Here is a 23,973-nt window from a genome sequence, read left to right as displayed (position 1 = left end):
CCAGGACCCCAATGACGCTGATGGCAGATGAAGGTATGTCGTTTGATATTGCCAGGAGAACACGGTCTCCTTTGTGTGCAGCGCGATCGTAACGATATACAGTATAGTTCTGCGCACAGTGAAAAAGTTCAACGTCACTGACATGAAGTGGCAACCATGTTTCGGTTAAGGCAACGATTTGGGCGTCGCAAGAGTCTACTGCGGATGATAAAGGGTAGTATTAATTAAGAATGCTGCGAACGTTGGTAAACAGGACTGATGTTGGAGGACGTGATGACGGTAGACAGCCACTACCCCTCGTGTTTTCCTACGATGATACACGGGACGAATGTGGTGAATGATTGCCAGTGTTGATTGCGTTGTTGCGCTGTGCCACGAATTCGTGAACGGAGTCACTAGTAGCGTTAAATAAATAGCACTTTCCATTTAGATACAGCTTATCATGACGGAGCTTGAAAGGTTCAGAAGAAGCCTGGCTTTTACGAAAATCGAAAAGCCTCTTTCTAGCGATGCGTGTAGCAGGCGAAAAGTCTTGGCTTATAGTCATGCCTTTTTGTTTAAACACGTTCCGCATCAAAAGAAACCTTTCTTTGGTTTTAAAGCAACTGAACTTTATAATTATTGGCCGACATTTATTCGGTGCAAAGCGACCAATTCCATGTGCTCGCTCGATTAGGTCGGAAGAAAAGCTTTCAAGAACCGAGGTAAAAGTTGCTACTATTTTCCTGTTCACTTTGTTGTCACAACGGGACAGATCTTCTTGTCCATTCAGTCGAGATTCTAACAGTTCATTTCTAGTGGTGAGCTTTTAAGTGATTTTTGCATTGTTACGAGTTGTTCCTCGTTCCGGTCTATTGTTTTTGTTCTTTATTCAAGCACTTCTAGTCTTTTGTTCATTCCACTAATCTTAGTATCCAAGCTTTTCTGTCTGTTCTTAACCGCTTTAATATCTGCAGCAAATTCAGCTTGCAACCTGCTACTTTGAAGTGAGCGATTTTGCACATCTTTAATAAAGTGAAAGAGAACCTTCATTTGTTCAGCGGGTTCATTAGGGAGAGAATCGATTTCTAGAAGGGATTCACAACGAGTGTGAGGGACAGGGTTAGTCTCAATGTCACCGAAACATAATAGTAGAAAAGTCATAGAGAAGCATTCACATAACGCCTCGCGCAACACCCATGTGTTTGCGGCACACAAATCCTTCAGCAGCTTTAAGTTCTTTTTTTCCCCGCGACTTCTGATCTTTTTTTCTGCAAGTATCCATTTAGCGTTTTTGTAAAGATCCCTTCTATACAGCCTTCATTCATTCTTGGAAAGCTTCTTTGCAACCAGGCTCTAAAGCTGTTGAGAGGCTATTTGTGGAATTGTTTTAATGACAGTCGGCGATCTTATGTTTAAAACTTATTTGTTGTCCCTGGTACGTAGCTGTCTTTCTTGGACTTGTCAGTACAGGCGTTGAACTTAATTGTACATAAATAAATATCCTTACTGTAAATACGTAAATGCGTCTGCGTTTGACAACCCAATATTCAATACTTGCTATTCGTATTTGATTCGCATTAAAAAACACTTATATTCGCGCACCTCTAGTCAGAATATTATTTACGGGCGCGCAATCTGCATAAAGATCAGGACCGGTATTGACGAAGCTTTTCGTTCGCAGGGCCTTTTTGCCTTTGGCAAGCCGCCTTCGCTAATAATGCATCCGACCTCAAAATTGGCAAGAATTCGCTATTACGAACAATTCTATCGTAGGAGCTTCACGTGAATACGGGCCTAGTAGTTTATAGATAATCCGGTCACAAGGTAACGCCCCAGGCAGGGGCAGAGCGGAAGAAAAATGTGTAAGTGTGCATTTGTCTTTGAAGATAAACTTACGTCGTTTGCCTTCCACATGCATCTCTTCGAGGCGGCGTCGTTCCTCCTGGAACTCGTCACTGCTTTCCTCTGGAAGCAAGGAAGTCGACAAAGAAGCTCTCGGTCAACTTCTTGAAACTTAATTTTCTCACGGATACGCTCGAGAAAAAAACGCAATAAATAACAATAAAAAACAACGAGGCCACATTTTGATTATATCTCTTTGAAAATATGAAAGGTCTTCAGAATACTTTCCAGGATAAAATAGGCACAAGGATTCGCTGGCTGGACGTTGGCCAATTAGAAATGTCAGCTATTAGATAATACGTGCTTAAATGAGTGGAGTTAAGCTTGTTAGATTAAAGATTGACGCCTGCTTCGGAAAACAATAAAAGAAATTGTTATTATACGGTGTAATCGTCCATAGGGGTATTGTCGTAGTGTTAGTATTCTGCTGACACCGACAATGCCGATGTCTGTCACAATAAAGAAAAGAAGGCTCAAAGTTTCCTGCCGCGACCATTTGTTCTTTTCTTGGAGCGTTTAGTTGCTCAGTCGCCAGAACGAAATCCGAATGTGTCAGAGAGTGTTCGATCTAACACCAAATTATTCCGTACGACTCTTTGAGCACACAGAGGAATGATTTGACTAAATGAGCACTGAATTCCACGTAGAATTCTACTTAGGACTCTAGTAATAATTGCAGAGAATAAGCATTAAACGCTATCTTTATCTGTTTATGGAACATTCCCAAACTTACATGATACAAAGGTGCCTACTTGGTAGCATAAGCCATCGATACTCCATAGCAACGGCAGATTAGCTGGCTGTCGCTCTTTTGCGCTCTTGCGTGAATCGGTGGGCTTCATTCAGTCGTATCATTATGATTCTACCTATACGGCGCAGTTCACGTTGTTCTCTCTATTCAATGGATGCACTCCATATGACCTAGCTTTCCTAACATCTGACTATTGGCCACGTGCATAGTGATGAGCTATAGGAAATCTTTGCATAGAATCGATGGAGCTGGGCTTAAAATCCTGACATGTGCCCCCAACCCCTTTCATTCTGCTTCATTAAATATGTATCTCAGTGAGATGTCCCTATTCCCGCTTCCATAAATATGACAGCAAGGCATATGGCAGTTATTCCAACGCTATTCCCTGCGCAGGTACAGATCAGGTGCGTTAAGATAATCTGAGCGAATTACTGTGTGGCTGGCGTGTCGCATCGAAAGAAAAGCAAAAGCGAAACTATACTGGAGAGTCCTGTCAGCCGCTGGCCGCTGCAGCTTGTTCGCTAGAAACAGGCTGTGTGAGGGTTCGCTTCGTGCTTGTGACTGAAGTCTTCACAGCCGTCTCACAAGATTTAATGTTCTACGTTGAAGCTGTGGCAATTAAATCGCATTAAGACGACGCTTTAGGAACGTCCATGCGCTACACCGGCAATCGTGTGAACGCGTCTTATGTACCTTGGCCAGCGATCCTTAGGATGCTGGTGGAAACAGCCGTTCCGGAGTCGTTCTCCGCGGTGCACGTGAAAACTCCAGCGTCCTCAGGAGATACCTTGGCGATGCAGACGCGGCACACGCCGTCTTTTGAGACGATCACGTCTGTCGTCAGGTTCGTGCGCAAAGTCTTCGAGTCCTTCATGCTGCGCAGGAACCGGTGGAAAGCGAGAAACAAGTCACCAGGTGTTCGAGAAAAATGAAGGCCTCACCTCGTTCAAACTGAGTGTAAAATCACAACGCCTGCGCGTGGGCACACGTGCCAGATTGGTAGAGCGAAGCATTTAACAACAGATTTTTATGTGTGCTATATTCACGCAACTAGCTCCTCATATAATGCACTCATGGGAAAGGAGAAACAAAAATACAAGCATAAGAGACTAAATCGGTTTTTGAAGACCCCATTAAGGAAAAAAAAGTAATTAGGAACTGCAAGCCAGCTGAGGTATAAGCGTGTGCTGCAATGCAGCCACGCATCTATTTTTTGTTTTGTTTTTTGCAGACACATATACACAAAAAGGTGCCTTGAAGACTCTTTTCCTATTATAGCTTTCATAACGAACTTGCCTCACTTCTTGTGAGAGAATATTGGCTTTCACATGTATATTCGATTGCTTTCGCGTACCTTCGGTGCACACATGCAAATTTTCACCGCGACAGCTGCACGCGAGGGATGGCTCATGTCTGCGTAGTGGAGCTTGCCGTTGCAGCATGACAATGTTATCTCTCCCGCACAACCGCGTGAAACCAAGGGGAGAAGTGCCGGCAATGCTAATCAGTCTCTTGCATCCCTCAATCTCCATAGTGCCGTCGTTAAGAAAGGTCGGTCAACTTGAAGCGGATATAAGGGCAACACATCGTTTTCATAAAATACTAATGGCTGTTATAGATTAAACGAATTAGCTTGATCCGTACTGTGGCGTGCTTCGGAGGAGTTTATTACTCACGACATTTAAGGCAAGAGGTAACGGTATACCATGTTTTCATATTAGTAAAAGGACAGCTAGAGAGAAAATTTTGGCAGGGCACAAATTGAACAGATTACAGATTCGCATTAGCCTCTTCCGCTAGCTACTTGATTGGCTTGAAGAATCAACTAGATGCAGGGTATTTCAGGTGTGTTTTCTGCTGAGCGGTTGTCCGGCATTGACCCGTTCGTTTCACGTTGTACAATGAATGTACTATAATTTGCGTCGAAATACATTTCATGAAAATATCGAATAATGCGGATGCTTATGGTACGGGCACCACCCATGAAACATGCATGATCACAGACTCTTTTGAAGGATACTCGCTTATAACCTGCCCATTGTTGGCAGTTTCGACGCTGCTAGCCATTGTTACGGAGTAACGTCATAGCAGCAGCAAGGCCCTTCATATAAATGCCACCAAAGAAAGTTACATTACAGTTCAAGTTAAGATTCTTGAAGCCTGGGACAAGATGGTCTTATCCTATTAAAAATGAAGACTGGCTGTTTGACGAAGGACCAAAAGAAGACCTGCTGATGAAAAAGAAGTGGAGAAAATTAAAAGTCGAGAGTTTGTAAACTCTCGACCGGCAATTACGCGGATAGTCTCATTAAATATCCTCTTTGCGCTTGAGTTGAAGGCGTGCGAGCTTGCTTAATCCGGTAGCAATTTACCCGGTCTACGCCCTTGCCTCATATAGCCTCACGCGTGGGCTGGCTTTGTCCGTAGAACTTGCTTTTACAGCGAAGCTGTTAGCCTCTACTTAGTCCGGATTTTTTGTGGTGGCTTATCCAAAAAACGGCAGCCGGGAAAGGGGTTTGTCTTTCAGTTTCCGCGTAACAGAATTATGTTTTCTCGCACATTCGAATATCAATCCAAAGCTATCATGTCTGCAGCTTGTGTGTGAGTCGTACTTAATGTTTTTTCTAGCGCAATTCACCTTTAAGCATTAATTTAGTTCAATAAGGCACTTGCGCATGGCGGACGGCCTAGAAGAATGAGGGTGTATGCTGCACTTCCGCCCACTTGTGTGCGCGCGTCACGTACGTCGCTTGTGGTGGCGGTGCTTGCGTAACGTCGTCTAACGTCAGTTGGGGTGCATGGTACTTGTCTAACGTTCACACCAGCTTCGCTGTGCATCCACTTTCACAGGATGGAAGGAAGGCTGATTTTTGTTTTTCTTCTTTAAGAGTGTCTGTGCTGGGCTGATTGCGCCTAAAGAAAGGCTGCGCTTACATTTTGAGCGTGGGCGTAGGGGATCCGGTTGCCCTCCAAGAGAAGACAGCCTTCCCGCCGGGCCTTACGGTCAGGTCGGGAGCGCAGGACTCGAATCTCGGCTCCTCGGGCGTCTCTTCCCTTTCGCCTGAAAAGCGAAATTGCACGATCTAGGAAAAGTGTAAGATTACTCGAGTCTGATTTTCTGTTTGCGCGGTATTTGGTTTTGATTTTGATGACGTCTCTTGTTTTTTGTGGGACATTGCGAAACCGTTTGAAAACTCAATTTCCATTTCTCTTTCTTTCCACCTTTTTTTTTTCTTATTTAGAGTGATTGTCGGTGAGGTATTTGTGAAATGCTTATAGACAGTAGAATACTGTTTCCTACCGGCTTTACGTCAGACTGTGAGGAATGTAACATGCATTATATAAAGACCCTTTTTTTCAACCTAAGTGACTGTCCCGCGTTTGCTTGCGAACTGTTAAATTGTTAAAATATTACAGTTCCCCAATAATCACCCTTCATTTATTTAACAGTTCAATGTTGCGGGGAATCTAGTGACACATTGTACTTGTTGTGACATTTCAATCAATATAAATTATTCAATAAATGAATCCATCAGAAGAAAAAAAGAATGAAGCTTCTCGTTTCCGTTCCTGTATTATTATTATTATTATTATTATTATTATTATTATTATTATTATTATTATTATTATTATTATTATTATTATTATTATTATTATTATTGCTTGCGTACAAAAACATGTACCCACGGCAATCCGTATTTAATGTTCGCGCTCTACAAAACGCAAGAAAAAGCAATTTTGCATCTGAGACAAGTTCTTTGGAATGACATACATTATATATCGCAATCGCCCATAGAGCTGATTTTATTGCGAGGTCAAGTTATGACGCCACTCACTTCGGCTTCTTGCTCGAGACGCATCGGAGGGGTGTTTTTCGTAGTGCCTTACCTGTGACTCGGAGATAGGCACTGGTGGTAGCATCTCCGTAGGCGTTAACAGCGTGACATGTGTACTCAGCAGTGTCATCTGGCTTCACGTTGTAGATCTCAAGGCTGCACATCCCAAAGTCAGTCTGTAATGTAGGAAACGACGCCCGTTCTTACAAAGGAGTCCACAGTAAACATCCAACGCAGGCAAGCACATCTCCTATGGTATCTTTTTCGGGGCTTGTTCCACGTACTCTTTCGTATGATGCATAATGTTGCAGAAAGAGAGAGCAAAAGGTATAGGTAGACTGAAACAACTGAACCCAAACATGTACAGGAAACGCAGACGCGCTTCTTCCAATAATTACAACAGTTTCCTTGCGAGCATATTATCTACCTTCGTGCACCGCCTATCCTTAAAGTACTGAGAAATGTTTCAGCTTTACACGCGCGTTCAGCAGCAGAGAAAGCTTGCATCTACTCGAAACCTGGAAGTTACGGGACGCCAAGGTATCTATAGAGCATTTTATCTCGTCATATGTCGAAAACACAATTCAGGTTGTCTAGCATTCCTGCGTCCGAAGAACGCGTGTCGTTCTCGTTTAGTAAAAGATGTAGTGCAGATATAGTACTTACAAGAGTAATCTCTATGTGCCTGTTGTCGGGCACGACCTTGATGCCATTCTTTAGCCACGTAACTTGCGGCATTGGATCGCCCATCACAGTGCAGTGGAGCTTGATTCGGTAGCCACTGGGTGCAATGCGGTTGTCAAGGTGAGTCACAAAACGGGGCGCCTCTCCCTTCGGCTGTTGCTTCGCGCGCGGCTTTACGGGCTGCGGCTCATCCGACTCGGACGAGTCGCTCCTCGATAATCGCCTAGACAGGTAGCCACGTGATCCTGACTCCGGATACGGTCTGACACGCGACGTCGCCGATGCGTCCGAGCTACCCTCGGTCTTCCTGCCATTGGTGGTTTCCTTGCCACCGTTCTGATCACCGGAAGGTCGCTTCCTTGTCTTCAGTTCTTGACGCAGCATGCTCTGCATTGATCGCAGAAGCTCGAGATCGCGCTCCAGGCTGGACATTTCCGAAGAAATGCGGCTCTCCAGCCTGTCGATATTTGTCTTCTTTGCGCTGTAGTCACGTTCGATACTCCTGGAGAGCGTCGTAATCCTGCGGGCATACGACCTCCTTGTCCGTACGTCGAATTCTTTCACCCTTGCTGCCTTTTTGTAGTACCACGCATCGTGCAAGTAAAATTCTCCGTCGTATTCCTCGGCTAGTGGCTGCCTGCTCCTGAACTGTGGTCGCGGGTAGCCGAAGCTCGTGTCCACACCGGAGTCGGCTGGCGAAGCAGAGAGCAATTCTCGTCGCTTTTCATAAGATGTGTGTTCTAGCAATAGCTCCGGCGATGCCTGTGGCGGGATTATTCTTGGAACGGGTTCGTTTGGCCTTACCGTCGTTATGATCGCCATGGGACTGGGCAAGGTTTCAATGAACTCGACTGAACAGCAGGCGCGAGACGGGTGCTGGGGCCTGCGAAGGTTAGATTCAGACAGCAAGGTGTCGATGATGTAGTTGACTGGAAGTGGAAGTCGCTCGCTGAGAGTGAAACGACACACTATTGGCAATCTTCTCTCTTTGTCCACTGAAGGCAGTCGTGGACTCTAGGGCCAGGGGAGGTGCGAGGACAAGAAGAGGTTCCAACACGTCGATGATGAGGAAAGATGACTCCGGAAGCAAGTTCCTGTACATGTTCCACTGAGCTAGCGTGACCACTCTGACTGTGATTCCTTCCGGAGGATGTGGGGCTGACACTTCATGGGTTTGGTCGAGAAGAAGAGGGGGCGAAAAGACGAGGAGGTGAAATGTATGAGGCACGAGGTGAATACCAGGAGGCTTCTCAGTGTCCACGCGCTCCTTGACAGTGGGTGTAGCGTCAGCATTTTGCCATGTTAAGACTGTGACTGTACAGCTGACGGTTAGAGGAATGTACCCTTGCGTAGCTTGTTCGTATCTTTGCTCTTCGAGTGAAAGGTCAAAAACGTCGTCCACTGCATAGGGAATAACTTCGTACGAATGTTCTTTAACTGGGAGCGCAACAGCTTCCTTGCGTTCCGGCAACAACGGTGCCTCATGCAGTGCCTCTTCTACTTTAGTCTCTGGGACAGTGGCTTCCACGACGGATACCACCCTGGGCACAGCAACATCGCTGGTTTCGAGACTGGCACGTTTTGCCAGTGTGTCGTTGTCGATCTCGGACACCTCGCCAGATTCTACCTTGACAGTGGAACTTGGCACTAGCGTTTCATAGTCACTTAATTCGCTCGGCGCGAATGGAGCAGTAAACTGCGAAACCGCCTCAGAAACAGCGGCGTCTTCGTTGAGGAATTCGTCAACGTCTAGCGACGAACGTTGGTCATCACTGTCGTACTTGGTGACAGTGAGTGTGACGTCTTCTTCTGTGGAACCCAACTCTTGGTCCGTGGCGATAGCTTCGGTTTGTTCTGTTGATTCGACTTCGGTTGCTAGCGTATCTCCTCTTGAGTCGAGTCGTGGGAGAACAACGGGCTCTGTGCTGGGGCCTGGCTTGCTCGTGCCATAAACGGTTACTGCTCGCAGCCTAAAGGCGTACTTGGCGCCTTCTTCTAAGCCGTATACTGTGCAGTGTTCGTGATGTGTTGTTGTCGCTTTCAGCCAAAGTTCGTTGTCCATCTGTAAAAAAACAAAAACAAAATATAGGAACGGAAGACATTATTAGTCACCAGTTACTGTTTCTGTAGGCAGCAATGGTAAGCGTGATTTCACACAGAGAAAAATGTTTTGCTTACGAGGCGCTTTTCGACGACGTAACTACTGACGGGACTGCCACCATCGTTATCCGTTGGCTTCCAGGCCAACGTGCAGGAGGTCCAGTCCACAGATGTGATTTCCGGTGGCAAACTGGGAGGCTCTGGTTCGCCTATATATCATTGAACGCACAAGTTCACCATTAAGCAAATTGCTATGAACATAAAAATAAATCCTGCTACTTAAGATATAAAATCCTGAAAGTATGTTAAGTATAAAAGATTGAAAACTAGACTGGAGAAACAATATAACTGGTTAGCCTCTGCATTAACTCTTATTATAATTTCCTTGGTGAATCTAATGCTGCAAACGTTTACATTGCAATAAGGAGGGACGACACCTTCTATGTGCTTTGCCACTCTGTGGAATTAAAAAAAAGGGAAGTGCCTAAGAATGTGTCTTCAGGCTACACAGATTGGTATTAAGACATAGCTGTTGTAGCTGTGTAGTAGGCATAAGTGTGATTTGTTGTCACACTGCCGAGAACTGCTCTAATCATTCCTCTTAAGCGACCAAAGAGAGAAATTGCTTAGTAGCTGTAGTACGCATGGTGTTTACTTCTACATCATTTCATGTAATATAGGCTGAAGTTGTAGAGCCTGCATATGTGGCTTCATAACTAAAACCTCGGTCAAAGAAAACTTACATAAATGAATGAGAAACGCACCTGTTACCATAATGTCAACAGAGAACACGTCGCTACCATGCTCGTTCAAGGCTTCCAAAGAATAAGTGCCGCGGTGGTTGCAATCCGCGTCCACAATCTTGAACAATATTGTCTGATCTTCGCTGTCGACGGTCACCGAACAGTTCGGATCGTCAAAAGCCAGCGGCTGGCCATTTCGCTTCCACACGAACGTTGGAGGTGGGTGGCCCGTGTAGGACAGCTTGACTCGCAACGTCTCTCCAGAATCGAACATAAGGCCATCTTTGTATGCCGGCGAGCTGATCAACTTTGGTGGCGCTGTCAGGAAGAAAAATTGGTAAGAAGGCGTGCCTAGCAAACAAGAAACGATGTCGAAAACCAGTGCAAGAAATTTAGGAAAGTGATTGGAAGGGTAAAGAACTAAGATATCAAGGCTTACATCCGTCGCATGGCAAATTTCATAAGTTCAGTGAGCACTGTGTCATTAAGAATGTAAAGGCAAAAGAGGGGGGAGGGGGGGGGGGGGGGCGTGCACCGCACTCGTGCCCTTAGACTCCAAGTGCTCGCGACCGAGTGTAAAAACAACGTTTTCCCTTATCGGCTTTACCACCTAATTGTGAGATTCCGCGAGAGCATGAAAATTGCATCTGAAGGTAAAACGCCTATTAAGCTTTCATTCTTGTCTAGTGGAAAAAGTATAAAGAATTCAGTACATCACGCACGCACGGAAACTATGGCAATGATATTCATATTTTGCTAGAACTGTGATGTAGTGTGGCGGACATAAGACGTAACTTAATTACCTAAAACTGTCAGCTTTGCCGACGTAGTTTTCAAACCGGCGTTGTTGAGAGCCTGGCATTCAATCTTGCCCTTATCTTCGAGACGCACTTGTTTCAAGTTCAGTGTTGAACTGGCTAGAGAAGTCTCGATGTCCGCACGTGGGGACTCGAATATTTCTTGACCTCCCTTGTACCTGTTGCCATAAAAAAAAAAAAAAAACAGAAAAAAAAACGCGACAATGAAAGTCGTGCAGAAGCCCGCGAATACAGGCAAAATTGCCATGGGATTGGCTCGAGGCCCTTTGCGTGTATTCGCGGACACCTTTCACTCTCGGAAAAACACTTTAATGTAGCACATATTGAGCAACATATAGCTGTATCGGGAGTTTGTCATGTTGCTCTACACGTTTTTCATTGACAATTTTCATCAAATTATAATAATTGGGAAGTTGATTAATTAATTAGCACCAATTATCTAATTAGGTGGAATGCAAAAAATACCTAACCTGAGTATCTCCAAGCGACGACAAACAACATTGCCTTGGTTCTGTTCAGCTACGTAGCATTTGCATATTTTGAAAGTTTGGACCAAGTTAAGTGAAACACCCTGTATATCTATGAAAAAGATGAGAAGCACAACTTTGCGGTTATTTTAGTTTATTTATCCAATAGTTTCGGTCGGCGGACCGACCTTTTTCATATATACATATATAAATCATCATACTGAAACCAAACGTTATGAATAAGTACTCTCATCCAGCTTTCCTTCATTTATTTCTGTGCTAATGTCACTGTGTTATGCGACACTGTTGTTCGCATTATTGCTTTGAGAGTTTCTTTGTAATGTCGTGGTGTGGTTTTCTTGTGTAGGCAATAACGTAACTGTATGTTGTCTTTACCATCTATTCAAGGGTCAAGGAGCAGTTGGCGTCGTATTTGCATGTCAACATCTCTTTCCATCATGTCAAGAAATCATAATTTTACCATGTGATCTCTGGCGTAGGCTTTCCTGTGAACTGGCAGGTGAAGCTGGCGTCGTCGTTAACAAGAACGTTGACGTCGGAGAGTAACTTGGTGAACTCTGGCGCTGTCATCGACGCAACTGAAAGAGGAGTTAATGAAATCTTCACCGCAGCACAATTTACTGCAAACGCTCACACGCAGTAAGGTTTTATTTCTCCCCCCCCCCCCCCCCCCCTTGGTATTCTTCCGCTATCTTGCAATGAGTGTGAAAATACTCTAGAACCTCACCCTTGCACACGCACACACGCACCTTGCCTGCATGCCACAAGTCAAACAATAATGTAATGAGAGTAGATACTCTGTCGAAGTTATAATGTTTGAGTAGAGGAGCAGTTACAGTGAAAACTGATTTGACACCCTTAAGGGTGTGCTTTCGGTCTATAAATCTCACCTTTACACCCTGTACGGGTGTAAGGTTTTGTGTAATGGACAGGTTTGTTCCCGTAACGACCCCAGAGGGTGTAAACCGGTTTAGCGTGCACGAAAAGAGGAAAGCCGAAAAATGTGCAAGCCACAAACACTTGAGAACTTGGTGGATAACGAAGCAGGTGCGTCAGGTTTAACTTTCTTGGCCCTGCATTGTCCCCCGCAAGCGCAAAACAAATAAGTGGAGAGAGCTTCGATGAATTTACTCAAAAATTGTCATGCCTTTCTGCGTGTAATATTAATTTTGCAATAATAGACGAAGTACCTTAATAATGGTTGCCACATCAAGTGGAACCAAAGAAAACGCAATAGAGAACGTGTCAAAGTGCGCTTTCTCTCAGCACGTCCAAGAAACGTTTGACATAGCCGCGCTTACCCTTGTCTATACGTACCCAGTGTGCGTAAACTGCGCGAATAGAACCACACTTGACAAAAGTCCAGTGTCGAGCTGTTGTTCAGGCGTATAGGGATGAGGCACATTGGCTGACAGAGCTGTCAGCAAGTGGACTTTTTTCCGCGAAGACGACGACCGTATGGAACGTACTTCAGAAAATAGGAAATGCATTTCCTAACATCAAATATCTTGCTGTACCGCCTAAATGTTCTAAGCTGTGCTATAAACGATTTATTTTCAACTCATGAGCGCCGCCTGCTTGAGCTGACATGAACAGTTTCTGAGCTCTGTGCGCAGTGACGTGGAACTAACACGGTGATGAAATATCGAACCCACCCCTCAACAATTTTATGCATGCGAATCGAGTGCAGTACTGTGCATTTGGTTGTTACAAATAGAAAACGGCAGAGCCCAGAAGGTGGCCCTCAAATGCTTCCTTAAAACAATCGGTAGGAATGGAAAATCTCTGTGAAGTGATGCCACGTATAGCAGAAAGAAATCCAGCACACGCGCTCACCTTTCCTGGTGATGACAATGGGTTCCGACGGCTTGGACCACTTGCCCATGCCGCACTCATTCTCGGCGCTGACGCGGAATGAGTACTCGATGCCGGGCACCAGGTTCTGCGCCACGAACTCGGCCTCGCGCTGCTGGCTCACCACGATCCACACGTCGCCCACCAGGTCACAGCGCTCGAGCACGTACAGGGTCACCCCATCGCATGGGGGCGCCCACGTCACGATGCACGCGTCTGGCATGGTCGGGTGCACGACAACCACGGGGGGATCGGGAGCGGGGGGCTTCTCTGCAACACGGCACAGAAGCAGTTGTAGGTACATGGTGAAATAACAAGAACCGTCGATGAAGTCTGCGCCTATGTCCGGCAGCTATTCTCAACTGAACGTGGTCTCCATAATCTATCTCCCGATGCTTGACCGGCAATCATCTCTGCACATCTTTGTAGCAGTCACTATAGAGAACCTCCCGCCCCCCCCCCCCCCTTCCCCGCCCCCTTTTCCGCTCTTTGTACGCTTTGATGAGCCTCACCATTGGATGGAGGGTACTTTGGATCCGGCCCTGATAGGAGTTAGACCTGTGCGCGCGTGTGTTTGTCAAAAGTACACACTGTTGGCATATTATAGTGGTGTTTCATGGGTAGCTCAAAACTCTTCTAGATGACGCTGCTGTAGTTATTAAAAGAAACTGTTTCTTTAGCTACAGAGTGTTTCCCGTAGTGCACATATCGGATTGCGTCATGAGCATTTACTAATACAGCTATTCAGTGTGTTCCACTTGTTTCACTTGCAAAGCGACTACATTAACGCGCAAGTTGCCATTGAGGAACTGAATTCAGTCAGTGCCCAAAGCATGTCCATTTACGAAAAGTGTTGAGTTGAACACCAGTTTATCCTCCTGAAATCCTGAAAAGGGCGGTGAACAACATTCACAGAGCCCGCGAAATATTTTTTCCATAACCTATTATTGACGCCTTATCGCTACTGCAGTTTCCTTGCCTGAAATACATCGCAGTAGTTTCTCATATGTGGCTGAACTCTGATAAGTATTTGGAAAAAGCCGGTCTCTGCAGAAGGCACGTCTGCATAAAACGTGTTCTGCCACCAGTCCCGAAATATTCCTCGCGCAATTCTACGACTCCCCCTCCCCGCACAAACACATTATTGTTCCACCCACGTTTCTCTTGCAGAGCATAAAGAACACTTTCTGGGACAATAATATGCGGAACACTAAAGCATTTATCCGATCTTGCCCTTTAATTGCTTGCATATTTACAACACTTCACAGCCGGTCATCCTCAGTAAGGTATGGATCGTACTCACTGGGTGCTGCTTGGACTCGGACGGGCTTCTTGTCTACGAGTGCGTCACCGACTCCGGCTTTGTTCTCGGCGCAGACTCGGAAGACGTAGAAATGGCGGCACTTGAGATCCTCAACGGTGAAACGGGTTCGGGCGTCGGGCGTCCTCAGAGAGAACTTGGCAATCTGTGCCGGAGGCAGAAACGAACGCGCGCCTGCATGCAACCAGTCTGGGGCGAAAGCCAAGCAAGCCTGCATTGGCAGAACTAAACAAGAGGCGTGCCATACTGTTGCACAAGACAGGTTCCTAGGCACAAGACCTTGATAGCGTTCTGTACCAAGGTCTTTTTATTTTCAAGGGCCGATGCATTGCTCACTGCAATTTTTGCTCAGTACTAACTACCCTCCCCCACACACACAGTTCATGTCTGCGGTCAAATTTTTTTTTTAGTTGGATGAACCGTTCGCCATTGTTTAAGGCAGAAAGTTGGGTTGCTTGGAATTTAGACAAATACATGTTCCAGCATGTAAAAATGAAAAGAAGTGCCGAGAAAAAAGGACGACTAAAAAGGTATAGCGCTGGTCTTCAACTGTAGTAACTTTGAAAAAAAAAAGTCACAGCAAGTCACGTGGTTGCAGGTGACTTGCCGCACCTCTTTTTCTTTTTCGTACGCGCTGGAACGTGTCCTTGTTTTACATTGGCCGGATACTTTCGCTAAGTCTCGTATTATGTTCCCTTATAGCTTCTGAGCTGTGCCTTTTTTTATGTATTATGTTTAGGAGCTGTTAGCACCTTTAATTCGTGCCGGTTGCTCCTTTTCACATCGAACTACATTTAATGAAGGCCGCAGGTACGTAAAAATTTCATGAAATGCACTTAAACTGCAAGCCGATGCACATAACTAAGCCACACACCCCTAATCTTAAAGTTACCTTACATGAATAAGGGAAACAAACTTAGTTTTCAAGAAAAGTCACATAATTACACTTTAGACAGCTCACAAAAAAGTGTGACATAGAAACACTGAACACGCAAGGTCAGGTCCGATAACTACAGCAAGGTCGGCACAGAAAAAAAAAAAACATGGAATAAGTTCACAGGAAGGTACATGAAGTCAAACACAGGATGGAACTTCTTACGAACCATTCTTTATGGCGTAGGATCATATCTGTGAATACCGGCCCTGACACTTTGACTTCTGGGCTTGAATTCAGTTTTTTTTTTTCGTAAGAGTTGTTTACGATCGTCCGAGTTCATAGTTCAGGGTTCATTCGTCTTTCGTTTAATCTCTATACCCAAGGCTTTGTTCTTCTCGTTTACGTCTTCTGCGCAAGATTCCTACCAGCGCAAGAAGGTGCAAGGAGGTGGAGGAATAAATGTTTAATTTCGAAACAGTATCCCGGGTGAGATACTCTAGGTGGGAGGTCAAGAAATCAAATTGTACTACAGAAAGTACTTACCTCAGCAGCAGACACATCTCGATATTCGACGATGTAGTTGGTGACGGCGTCGCCGCCGTCGTTGAGTGGTGGCTTCCACGATAGCCTAATAGAGTTCTCGGTGACTTCTTCGATCACCAATGGTCCCAGGGGAGCCGATGGGGTCACAACCACTCCTGCGTAAAACGATACCCGCGTGCTAGTCACTTCACTGAATGCGTCCTGGACTACGGCCTGTCTATGCGTAGTTTACAGCGCAAAGGAAAACCGTATTGTACCGTGAAAAATATGTCGCTGACCTTCGCGATTATTTCTGGCCACTAGACAAACCTACGTTTTGTGAAAACAGCGTGCAGGGAAGCTGTTGCTTGTATAGCTTTTCAGCTGGCTCTGTAGCTGGTTTAGCTTACCAAATATCGTGCTTTATGAAAAACATAAACTACATACATAAATCACGGCCTACGTGGTTCATTAAAGAGAACGATCATAATATCAAATGTCACAAGATATCAATTACAAAATTTTGATCGAACGTAGTTGCTAGGAATCGGCATCAGCTTTGAAAGAACAAGGTTTATTTTTATTTATTTTTTAATATATTACTCCCTTTTTTTTAAGTTTTGAAATGATCCTCTGAGCAAAACAAATACGTGCACAGAAATCGCTAAGTATATGTTAGGTCACGGATTATTATTTTATGCAAAAGATAGAATTCATTGCGTGTGCTGCAAATTGTTTTGTTTTATGCCTGGCAGAGGCAACAACTCTGCGTCAAGCTTTCAGCTCTCGGTGATTGGTCGCCCTCTTTAATAGTTATGCTCGGACCGTGACCCTCTCCAGACAGCACAGAGGGAATTATGTGTGTGACCTAGTTTTCTTGTTTCTTTTTTTTTTCAAGCGTAAGTGTCAAATATTTTCACCCACTATGTACTTTCTTCCTCAGGTTTTCTTTTCTTCATTTCTGTCAGCATATTCACTTTTACTTTGTGAAGTTAATTTTTGGCCCTAATAGCGCCTTATCCTTAATAGAAATGAAATAAAGTAGCAGTAAGCAGGTGTTTTAACCTCTCCTCCTGCTCCTCCAGTTAATCTTTTTAGTATTGCACAACTAACATACATTTACCCATTCACCCCCCTCCACCCTGTGTAGTACACACATACTGACGGCCTTTAACTCAGAATAGGTTAATTAAGTAACTAAATGTAGGTGTGCACTTAGACTAACATATGTGCAGCAGATTTTTAAATGTTTTTTTTTTTCTTCGGCTAGCTGGTGCACGTTGGCAATTTATTAACCTTCCCTTTCTTTTTTTCTTTTTTTTTCAGTGACAATTGTCGTTATGTCGAAACTCAGTATGTTGTGTCCGCGTGGTCTGTCTATCCGTTCTTTCTCTTACACCACCGTCGCCATGTCGTCAGTGTCGAACAACTTCCTCTACCTCAGATTCACCATAAGTTGAAGGAAAACAAGACATTGCCTCCAACTACCGCTCTGAACCGAAATCATGACCCTTATTGTGCCTGGCGGTCCTTCGCGACAAAGCATGCCTCACCGACAGGCGTGCAGCTGTGGAGTGCTGTTCACGCTTCGTCGTTTCTCGAGGCCGCAGAGCGTCACCGTCATCTGGGACTAATGGACGAGCAATTAGACCCCAGGCTACAATGAGAAATAGGCCTCGTGCGTCGCTTTGGGTGTGTTTCTGTGAAGCACCAGCAACCGCCCGGACTACGACAGGGCTCGGCGGTAGCTTCTGCGGAGGCCAGTCTCCTGATTGACAAGTTGACTGTTATGGAGAGGCCGCTAATTCTTCCAAGGTGCCAACCTCAGGCATTTCCGTGGGAACAGCTTCGACGTTTGGTTCCCAGGGTGCCACCCGTTGCCTGGTATGCGGGGGCGATCGAGCAACATTGGAGGCGGAGTCCGGCGGAACGGCGCCATATGATGGGCGGGATTTTGCGAACGGTCGACCACTGTGAATGGCCGAGAAGAACCACACTGAAATCCCTCGACGAGTGAAAGGGGGAAATAAACTGATAAAAAGTGGGACTTGAGTGTTGTGCAGGCGCTCGGAGACGTGAACGCTCAGACATGCAGAGACGTTAGCATGTAGACGGCTCCAATATCACGGAGCCCTTCTTGTAAAATGCCATGTACGTTTGTATATAAAACCCTTTTCTGATCTCTCTGGGCCTCTCCTTCTATCGGCACGTCACCAGACAAGGAACCGTCGTGGCCGCTCGGACCTCGGACTTCGTAACACCCTGCTGTCATATGCAGATGGGAGCCGTACGCGCCAAATATACATATGTCGCGTATTTCCCGCACTTTACCATTAATTCGGGAATCGTAGCATGTGCGACGCAGACACGGAGCGTGGCTGCATCTGTGCATGCCTCTCGGAGGCAACAGAAACCAGTACGCCTAGGCAATATAACTTTATATAGTGCGAGGTGCACTCGCTGTCTTTGATAGTCGGCGTCCCGTTGTCGTCATTGCTTAGCTTGGGGACATTTTACAAAATAGCAGGCGTTTTACACAAATTCGTTGCCGTTGGTGGGAGTACGTCATCTCAGTAAATTAGTCTAGAGCCTGAGAAATTTAATGAAGTCTGCCGATTATTATTTTTGTTTCTTTTGTCCAGATTTACACTACCCAATAAGCGATATAATCGGCCGTCTGTCATACCTACTCAGACATGACCTTACAGAGCCAAATTGCATCACAAATGATAAAAACTTTCGTACCGTTGTGGCCAGTAAAAAAAAAAAAAACGAATTTGGCGTACAGTGCGTAAATTTAGTACAAAAATCCAAGGTGTCGCGCTGCACTTCTCATATAACTTGCCTCAGCAATAACTTAGGATAAGAATAAAAATAAAAATTATTCGGGCACTTTGGCAGAAACTTGAATAAGAAAAGCTTTCCGCTTGGCCAAAAAACAAACGTTGCAATCGTTTTGATTAAAAATAGTAAGACTTCGCTGCATTCAACTCCATAACTTCTCTCGGTGCAATAAATTGGCCTGATCTGAATGTATTACCGGAGATTACTGCACGGTTTCCACGCTATCTGCTTTAATTTTTAAACTGCGTTGGCCTCCGCTCTTCTGTTTCTTCGTAAAATTACATTCAGCGGGGAAAATCATAATATAACAGGAACCGGTGGAACTTTTTTTCCCAATTTTTCAAACGTAGTTTAAGTGCGCCGCACAAACCGTGAAACAAGGCACTGCTTTTCATGTGTTGTCGCTCCGCCTATACCAGTCCAACTTTGTTGGTAATGACTTTTCTGAACGCGGGGCTAAGGTCGTAAAAATGGTACGTTGAGTTTTCGGAGTTTCGGAAAGTTTAATAGCCGACTCTCACTGACCCCTTTCGCATGAGCTAGTTGCTGAGCGAAATAGGACTTTTCGTTCATCATTAAAAGCAGCTCGACCACAAGACATTAAAATTTCACTTTTCAATACATTCCGTTGCGCGGGGCTTTGTTTCACGCTCTTTCTTTTTTCCCCCTCTTCTTTTTGTTTGTTCGCGTAGTATCTCCGGCATCAGGCGTTTCTCTCGGGTATAAACAGCCATTTCTATCGCAAACAGAACCAGCTATCACTTAAATGAATATCGTCCTCTCTTTATCGTTTTTTTCTAAATCGTAGTGATACATTTCTAGAACGTAGAGTGCAGTGCTCTAGTTCGAAATCTGACGTCTACGACATTTTTAATGCACAAAAGGCAGTCTATTTCCACCGAAGGCTATTATTTTCAATTCTGACCGAGTAATGGTTAATATTATATAGAAAGCATGTCTCACGCCCTCGCAGTCCCCGCTTGAGAAGAAGAAGCCTCCGGCCACCACAAAAAACGCATTGACCTTCACTAGAAAACTGCTTGCGGCTTGAAGCAATTAAAGATAGAAACGCTTCCAAGCTGCCTGTCTTCTGGATGCTGAGGTAGACGACTCAAACTTGACACCGTCTTTTATTTTTATTTTTTCGCCTTTTTACTGCACTGATGCGCCACTTCAGCTCAAAGCTAAAACCGTCTCAAAGTGCGCGGAGGCAACCGAAGCAGAGCACCCTCATAAACAAGACAAAGCAAAGCTACCGGGTCGTGCAACCATTTTTTGTTTTTGTTTTTTTGCTTCCCCACGCGGTGGGACTTGACGCTGCATGCGAAGGCGCCGTCAAGGAAATCTGGGAGGGAGGATGTTGCGAAGCGACACGGTTTTCTGCTCACAAGGTCTAGGTAGTCTCTTGCGGTCGCCGATGCGAGGGAACCTTGACGCTGGGCCTCCGACGGGACACACACTGCGCTCGGCGCGTAAGCCTCCTTCCTTCGTACTCGTGTCGATAGTAGCCCGAACGCCGAGCGCGTCTTTCGCGTGGCAAGATGTGTACCGCAGGAAACTCACAGACGTCGACAATGCACACACATACGCGCACACTTCCCACGTAGAACGGAGAGCAAACACAACACGAACACGGTGTTCCCGAACGCAACTATCTATCCGGCTCCAGCCGAGGGCAGGGATATGTGGCTCGCAACAGAGTAGAGAAGAAGGCTTTGGAGAAAGTGCGCGGCGGAGAGGGAAGGGCTTGGCAGTGCACGGCAGTTGCGACCGACGGTAGGAGAGGCGAGAGAAAGAGATGTGTCGGCTCTCCCTGGCGCTCCAGAAATAAACCCTGATTCAGGGGAAAAACGGGCCGGGGCTGAAACGCGGGGGTCTGAGGAAGCTCCATGCTTCGCAGTCAGTGTTTTCCATCTCCCTCCCCCACACCCCGCCGGATCGCTCGGCCGCCCACAGCGAAGCAACGGAGGGGTCCTGTTTGGCCGAGACGGTGTTCGTGCACGTCACGAGCCCAGGAGAGCATTCTCCACTCATTTAGATCGCGCTGAGTCGGCGCGTCTCGCTCGTGCGTTGCGCGCTCGGGCGGCGTTGACGACTCGAACCGTCGCAGACCTGTCTCGGGTCAGCGAACACCGACGCGCCGCCGACATTAACTCCGACTGTGCACGCTGATAGCGGCTGTGAAGTCTACGGAGACTTAAAAAAATGAAAACAGCGCTTTGATGGTTCTCTCGCTCTCTCTTTCTCTCTTTTCTTGATCCTCGAGATTACTAGAAGCGTTCTCGGCAGCTATGTATATAAGCTTAGGTGACGCGAGTCACGACTTTTGTCGTTGTTTCTAACGGAGGTGGAAGTTTCATTGAATCGCACTCATAGGAACAAAAAACGAGCATTCATTTGGTTTACCTTGATATATACGAGTACATGTAACTCTTGAAACATAGCTCGCCGAGAAGCAAGAAACTCTTTGTGGTTGAAACGGAAATAATTTCGAAATGACATAATAGACTGTGGATAATTTTGTTCGAATGTATAAATTCCCGGTTGTGAGCACACATCTTCCAGGTTGTGAGCACGAGCAGCTATACGTCTCCAGTTGACAGATCTCCAGGTAGCTGGGCCGTTCAGTATGAATATTTAGCCTATAGTTGCTAACGTCACACGAACTTCTTATGTTCAGATCTAAACCGTGCACATACATATAGGGGTTTATTTACCTGTACTTCTCACCTCACTGTAGCTACCTCACCGCACTTAAATCGTCCAACAATTTCTTTGTAATCATATAACTAAAACAAAGAATGAAATTTCTAATGCATGACAATTGGAGGAGACATTCGAATGGTTCTTTCTCTGTAAGTACGCTGTGTCTTCTGTACATCAGAATATCTGCGTCTGCAAACGGTCTCTGAACTCAGTGGAATTGGCCAAGTGGGGCGAAGAAGTTCGTCCCGGCTCACTATGTTTGCGATGCTCACTCACAAATTTTGCTTCCTTGGTCCCTCATTGCCCGAGCTTGTTGGAAGCTCAATTTTGGCCCGGTGAAGTTACCGAGAATGTGATTATTGACGTCTAAAGTTTAATTTAACAGTTCATTCTAACTTTGCAAAGCACCAAGTGTTCCTAAAGGGTAACGCTCCCGTGTTATGGTCGCATTAAGGAGAATTGATCCCTCCATAAAATTCATTCCATTGATCCTTCTTCCATTGATCCTTCCATTATTTATTTATTTGGTTTTACTTAGTATTCATTACCACTAATGTATTCATTACCACTAATGTATTCATTAGTATTCATTACCGTTAATGTAGGGGGGGGGGGGGTGATACACATAGCATAACACAGAAATGGAGATATATGGCAGCAGAGGCAACAGAATTAGAAAAACAGCATCGTCTTCACCAACATAACCGATAATAATGACATATATCGACGCACTGCACGTGTGTTTTAAAACCCAAGAGTGTGTTATGAAGCAAAAGAAAACATAAACGCAGTGAACATGCACACGCAGAGATACCAGCATATAACTTCAAACGGGTATTTCACGTAGGAACACTTTGCAAAGATAAGCATAAACAGGGTACACTGTGAAACACATGAAGCGTGGCAGCTGCGCACAGATAACAGCTTCGAATCTAACGATGAAATGACGTGACCTGGCTCGAAGTGGAATAGAACACTTCATTTGATGCGATAGCCGTAATAGCAGACAGCAAACGGTTTTATTGGCGAATGGTGTTCAAAAAAACAGAGTTGCTGTATGCTGTCGTCCTACATTTCTACTCACGTACTTTTTTGAGCATGGTCAAGGCGTGAGGAGACGTAATGTAGTTTGAGGATACAATTATATTTTGCTTGAATGCCAATGTAGGAATAGTATACATTATGGAAAATTTTGAGCCTTAGCTTGGTTCTGCGGTGGTCTAATGATTCTCAAGCTAAGACTTTCTTAGCTATTGTTGCACTGAAGTTAGGATGTTTAAATTATTTCTCAATTACGTATCGAGCTGCCAAAATCTGAACTTCCTCAAGTTTTTCTTTATCAGTTTTAGTTGGCGGATCTCATACCGTACTGGCGTACTCCAGTACTGACCGTACATAAGTTTTGTAAAGGAGCTTCCAGGTAGCTTGCGGAAAGGAAAGCGTATTTCGACCGAGAAATCCTAAGGATTTGCAGACCTTTCCAACCGTATAATCTACACGGCGATGCCAGCAGAGCGATGACTTGAAATAGACACCTAAATACTTCTATTCTGGCACAATTTTCAGACGAGTATTATTAATTGTGTATGTGGATACTAGCTTTAAACGCTTCCTTGAAAACGCCATGAACACGGTTTTAGCCAAGTTAAGCTGCATTTTCCATTTGGCGCACCACTCATATATAGTGTCAAGGTCATGTTGAAGCACGTCATGGTCAGTATTATATGTTATATTTTTACACAGGATACAATCATATGCAAAGATTCTCATTTGAGACACTATATTTTCATTTATATCATTAATGTGGAGTAAAAAAAGAAGAGGACCTAAGACCAACCCCTGAGGGACGCCTGACGTCACATCGATGACACTGGATTCAGCTTCATGCACAATTACGATTTGGCGTCTCGCATGCAGATACTCCGCGACCCAGGCAATTATGCGATGATCAAGGTTATAAAAGTACAGTTTTTGTGTAAGCAAATCATGTGGAACAGTATCGACAGCAGTGTGAAAATCTAAAAAAAAAAAACGCAGTCGACAGTAGTACTGTTACCTAAGGCTGCGGCAATGTCATGGGCGAATTCGGTCAATTGAGTGACGCATGACAACCCCTTTCGGAATCCGTGTGGTAGGGATTTAGCAAACTATGACTATCAAGATATTTGATAATATAGGAATACAAAATATGTTCAATAAATTTGCAGGAAATTGAGGCAAGTGAAATCGGACGGTAGTTTGACACTTTGTTTCGAAGGTCGGACTTAAATATTGGAACTACTGAAGCGACTTTCCAATTATCATGAAGAGAACTATCTGTCAGCGATTTTTTCAAATATTATTTTCAAGAACGGAGCTATTGAACGCGAGCAGTCCCCGAAGAAGAGCATTTGGTAAACCATCAAGGCCGCAAGCCTTAGAAACGTTCAACCTCTCCAGTGGCATCGCTATACCCTTCAGGTAAAAAAAAGTATATTCTGTGGATGAAGCTGAAATCGCTGAAGTCGTGGCTGTACCACTGCTGGTTTTCGTTTGCTTAGTAAAT

The 23,973-nt window shown here is 45.1% G+C and overlaps 1 protein-coding gene across 1 annotated transcript in view; it reads right to left on the bottom strand.

The window, feature by feature from the left end:
- The window catches only part of LOC119442362 (titin-like), a 49,823-nt gene that overhangs the window by 6,431 nt on the left and 19,419 nt on the right, over positions 1–23,973 (bottom strand). Inside the window, 13 exon segments of the mRNA XM_037707217.2 lie at positions 1,879–1,947; positions 3,329–3,510; positions 5,570–5,696; positions 6,524–6,647; positions 7,138–8,055; positions 8,057–9,217; positions 9,334–9,464; positions 10,020–10,316; positions 10,802–10,974; positions 11,765–11,882; positions 13,141–13,428; positions 14,462–14,624; positions 15,900–16,054. Of these exon segments, the coding sequence (XP_037563145.2) occupies positions 1,879–1,947; positions 3,329–3,510; positions 5,570–5,696; positions 6,524–6,647; positions 7,138–8,055; positions 8,057–9,217; positions 9,334–9,464; positions 10,020–10,316; positions 10,802–10,974; positions 11,765–11,882; positions 13,141–13,428; positions 14,462–14,624; positions 15,900–16,054 (3,906 nt within the window).

The sequence above is a fragment of the Dermacentor silvarum genome, chromosome 2 (assembly GCF_013339745.2).
Source record: "Dermacentor silvarum isolate Dsil-2018 chromosome 2, BIME_Dsil_1.4, whole genome shotgun sequence".
NCBI lineage: Eukaryota > Metazoa > Arthropoda > Arachnida > Ixodida > Ixodidae > Dermacentor > Dermacentor silvarum.
The sequence above is the reverse complement of the archived record's forward strand: the minus strand, read 5'-3'. Positions and strand labels throughout refer to the sequence as shown.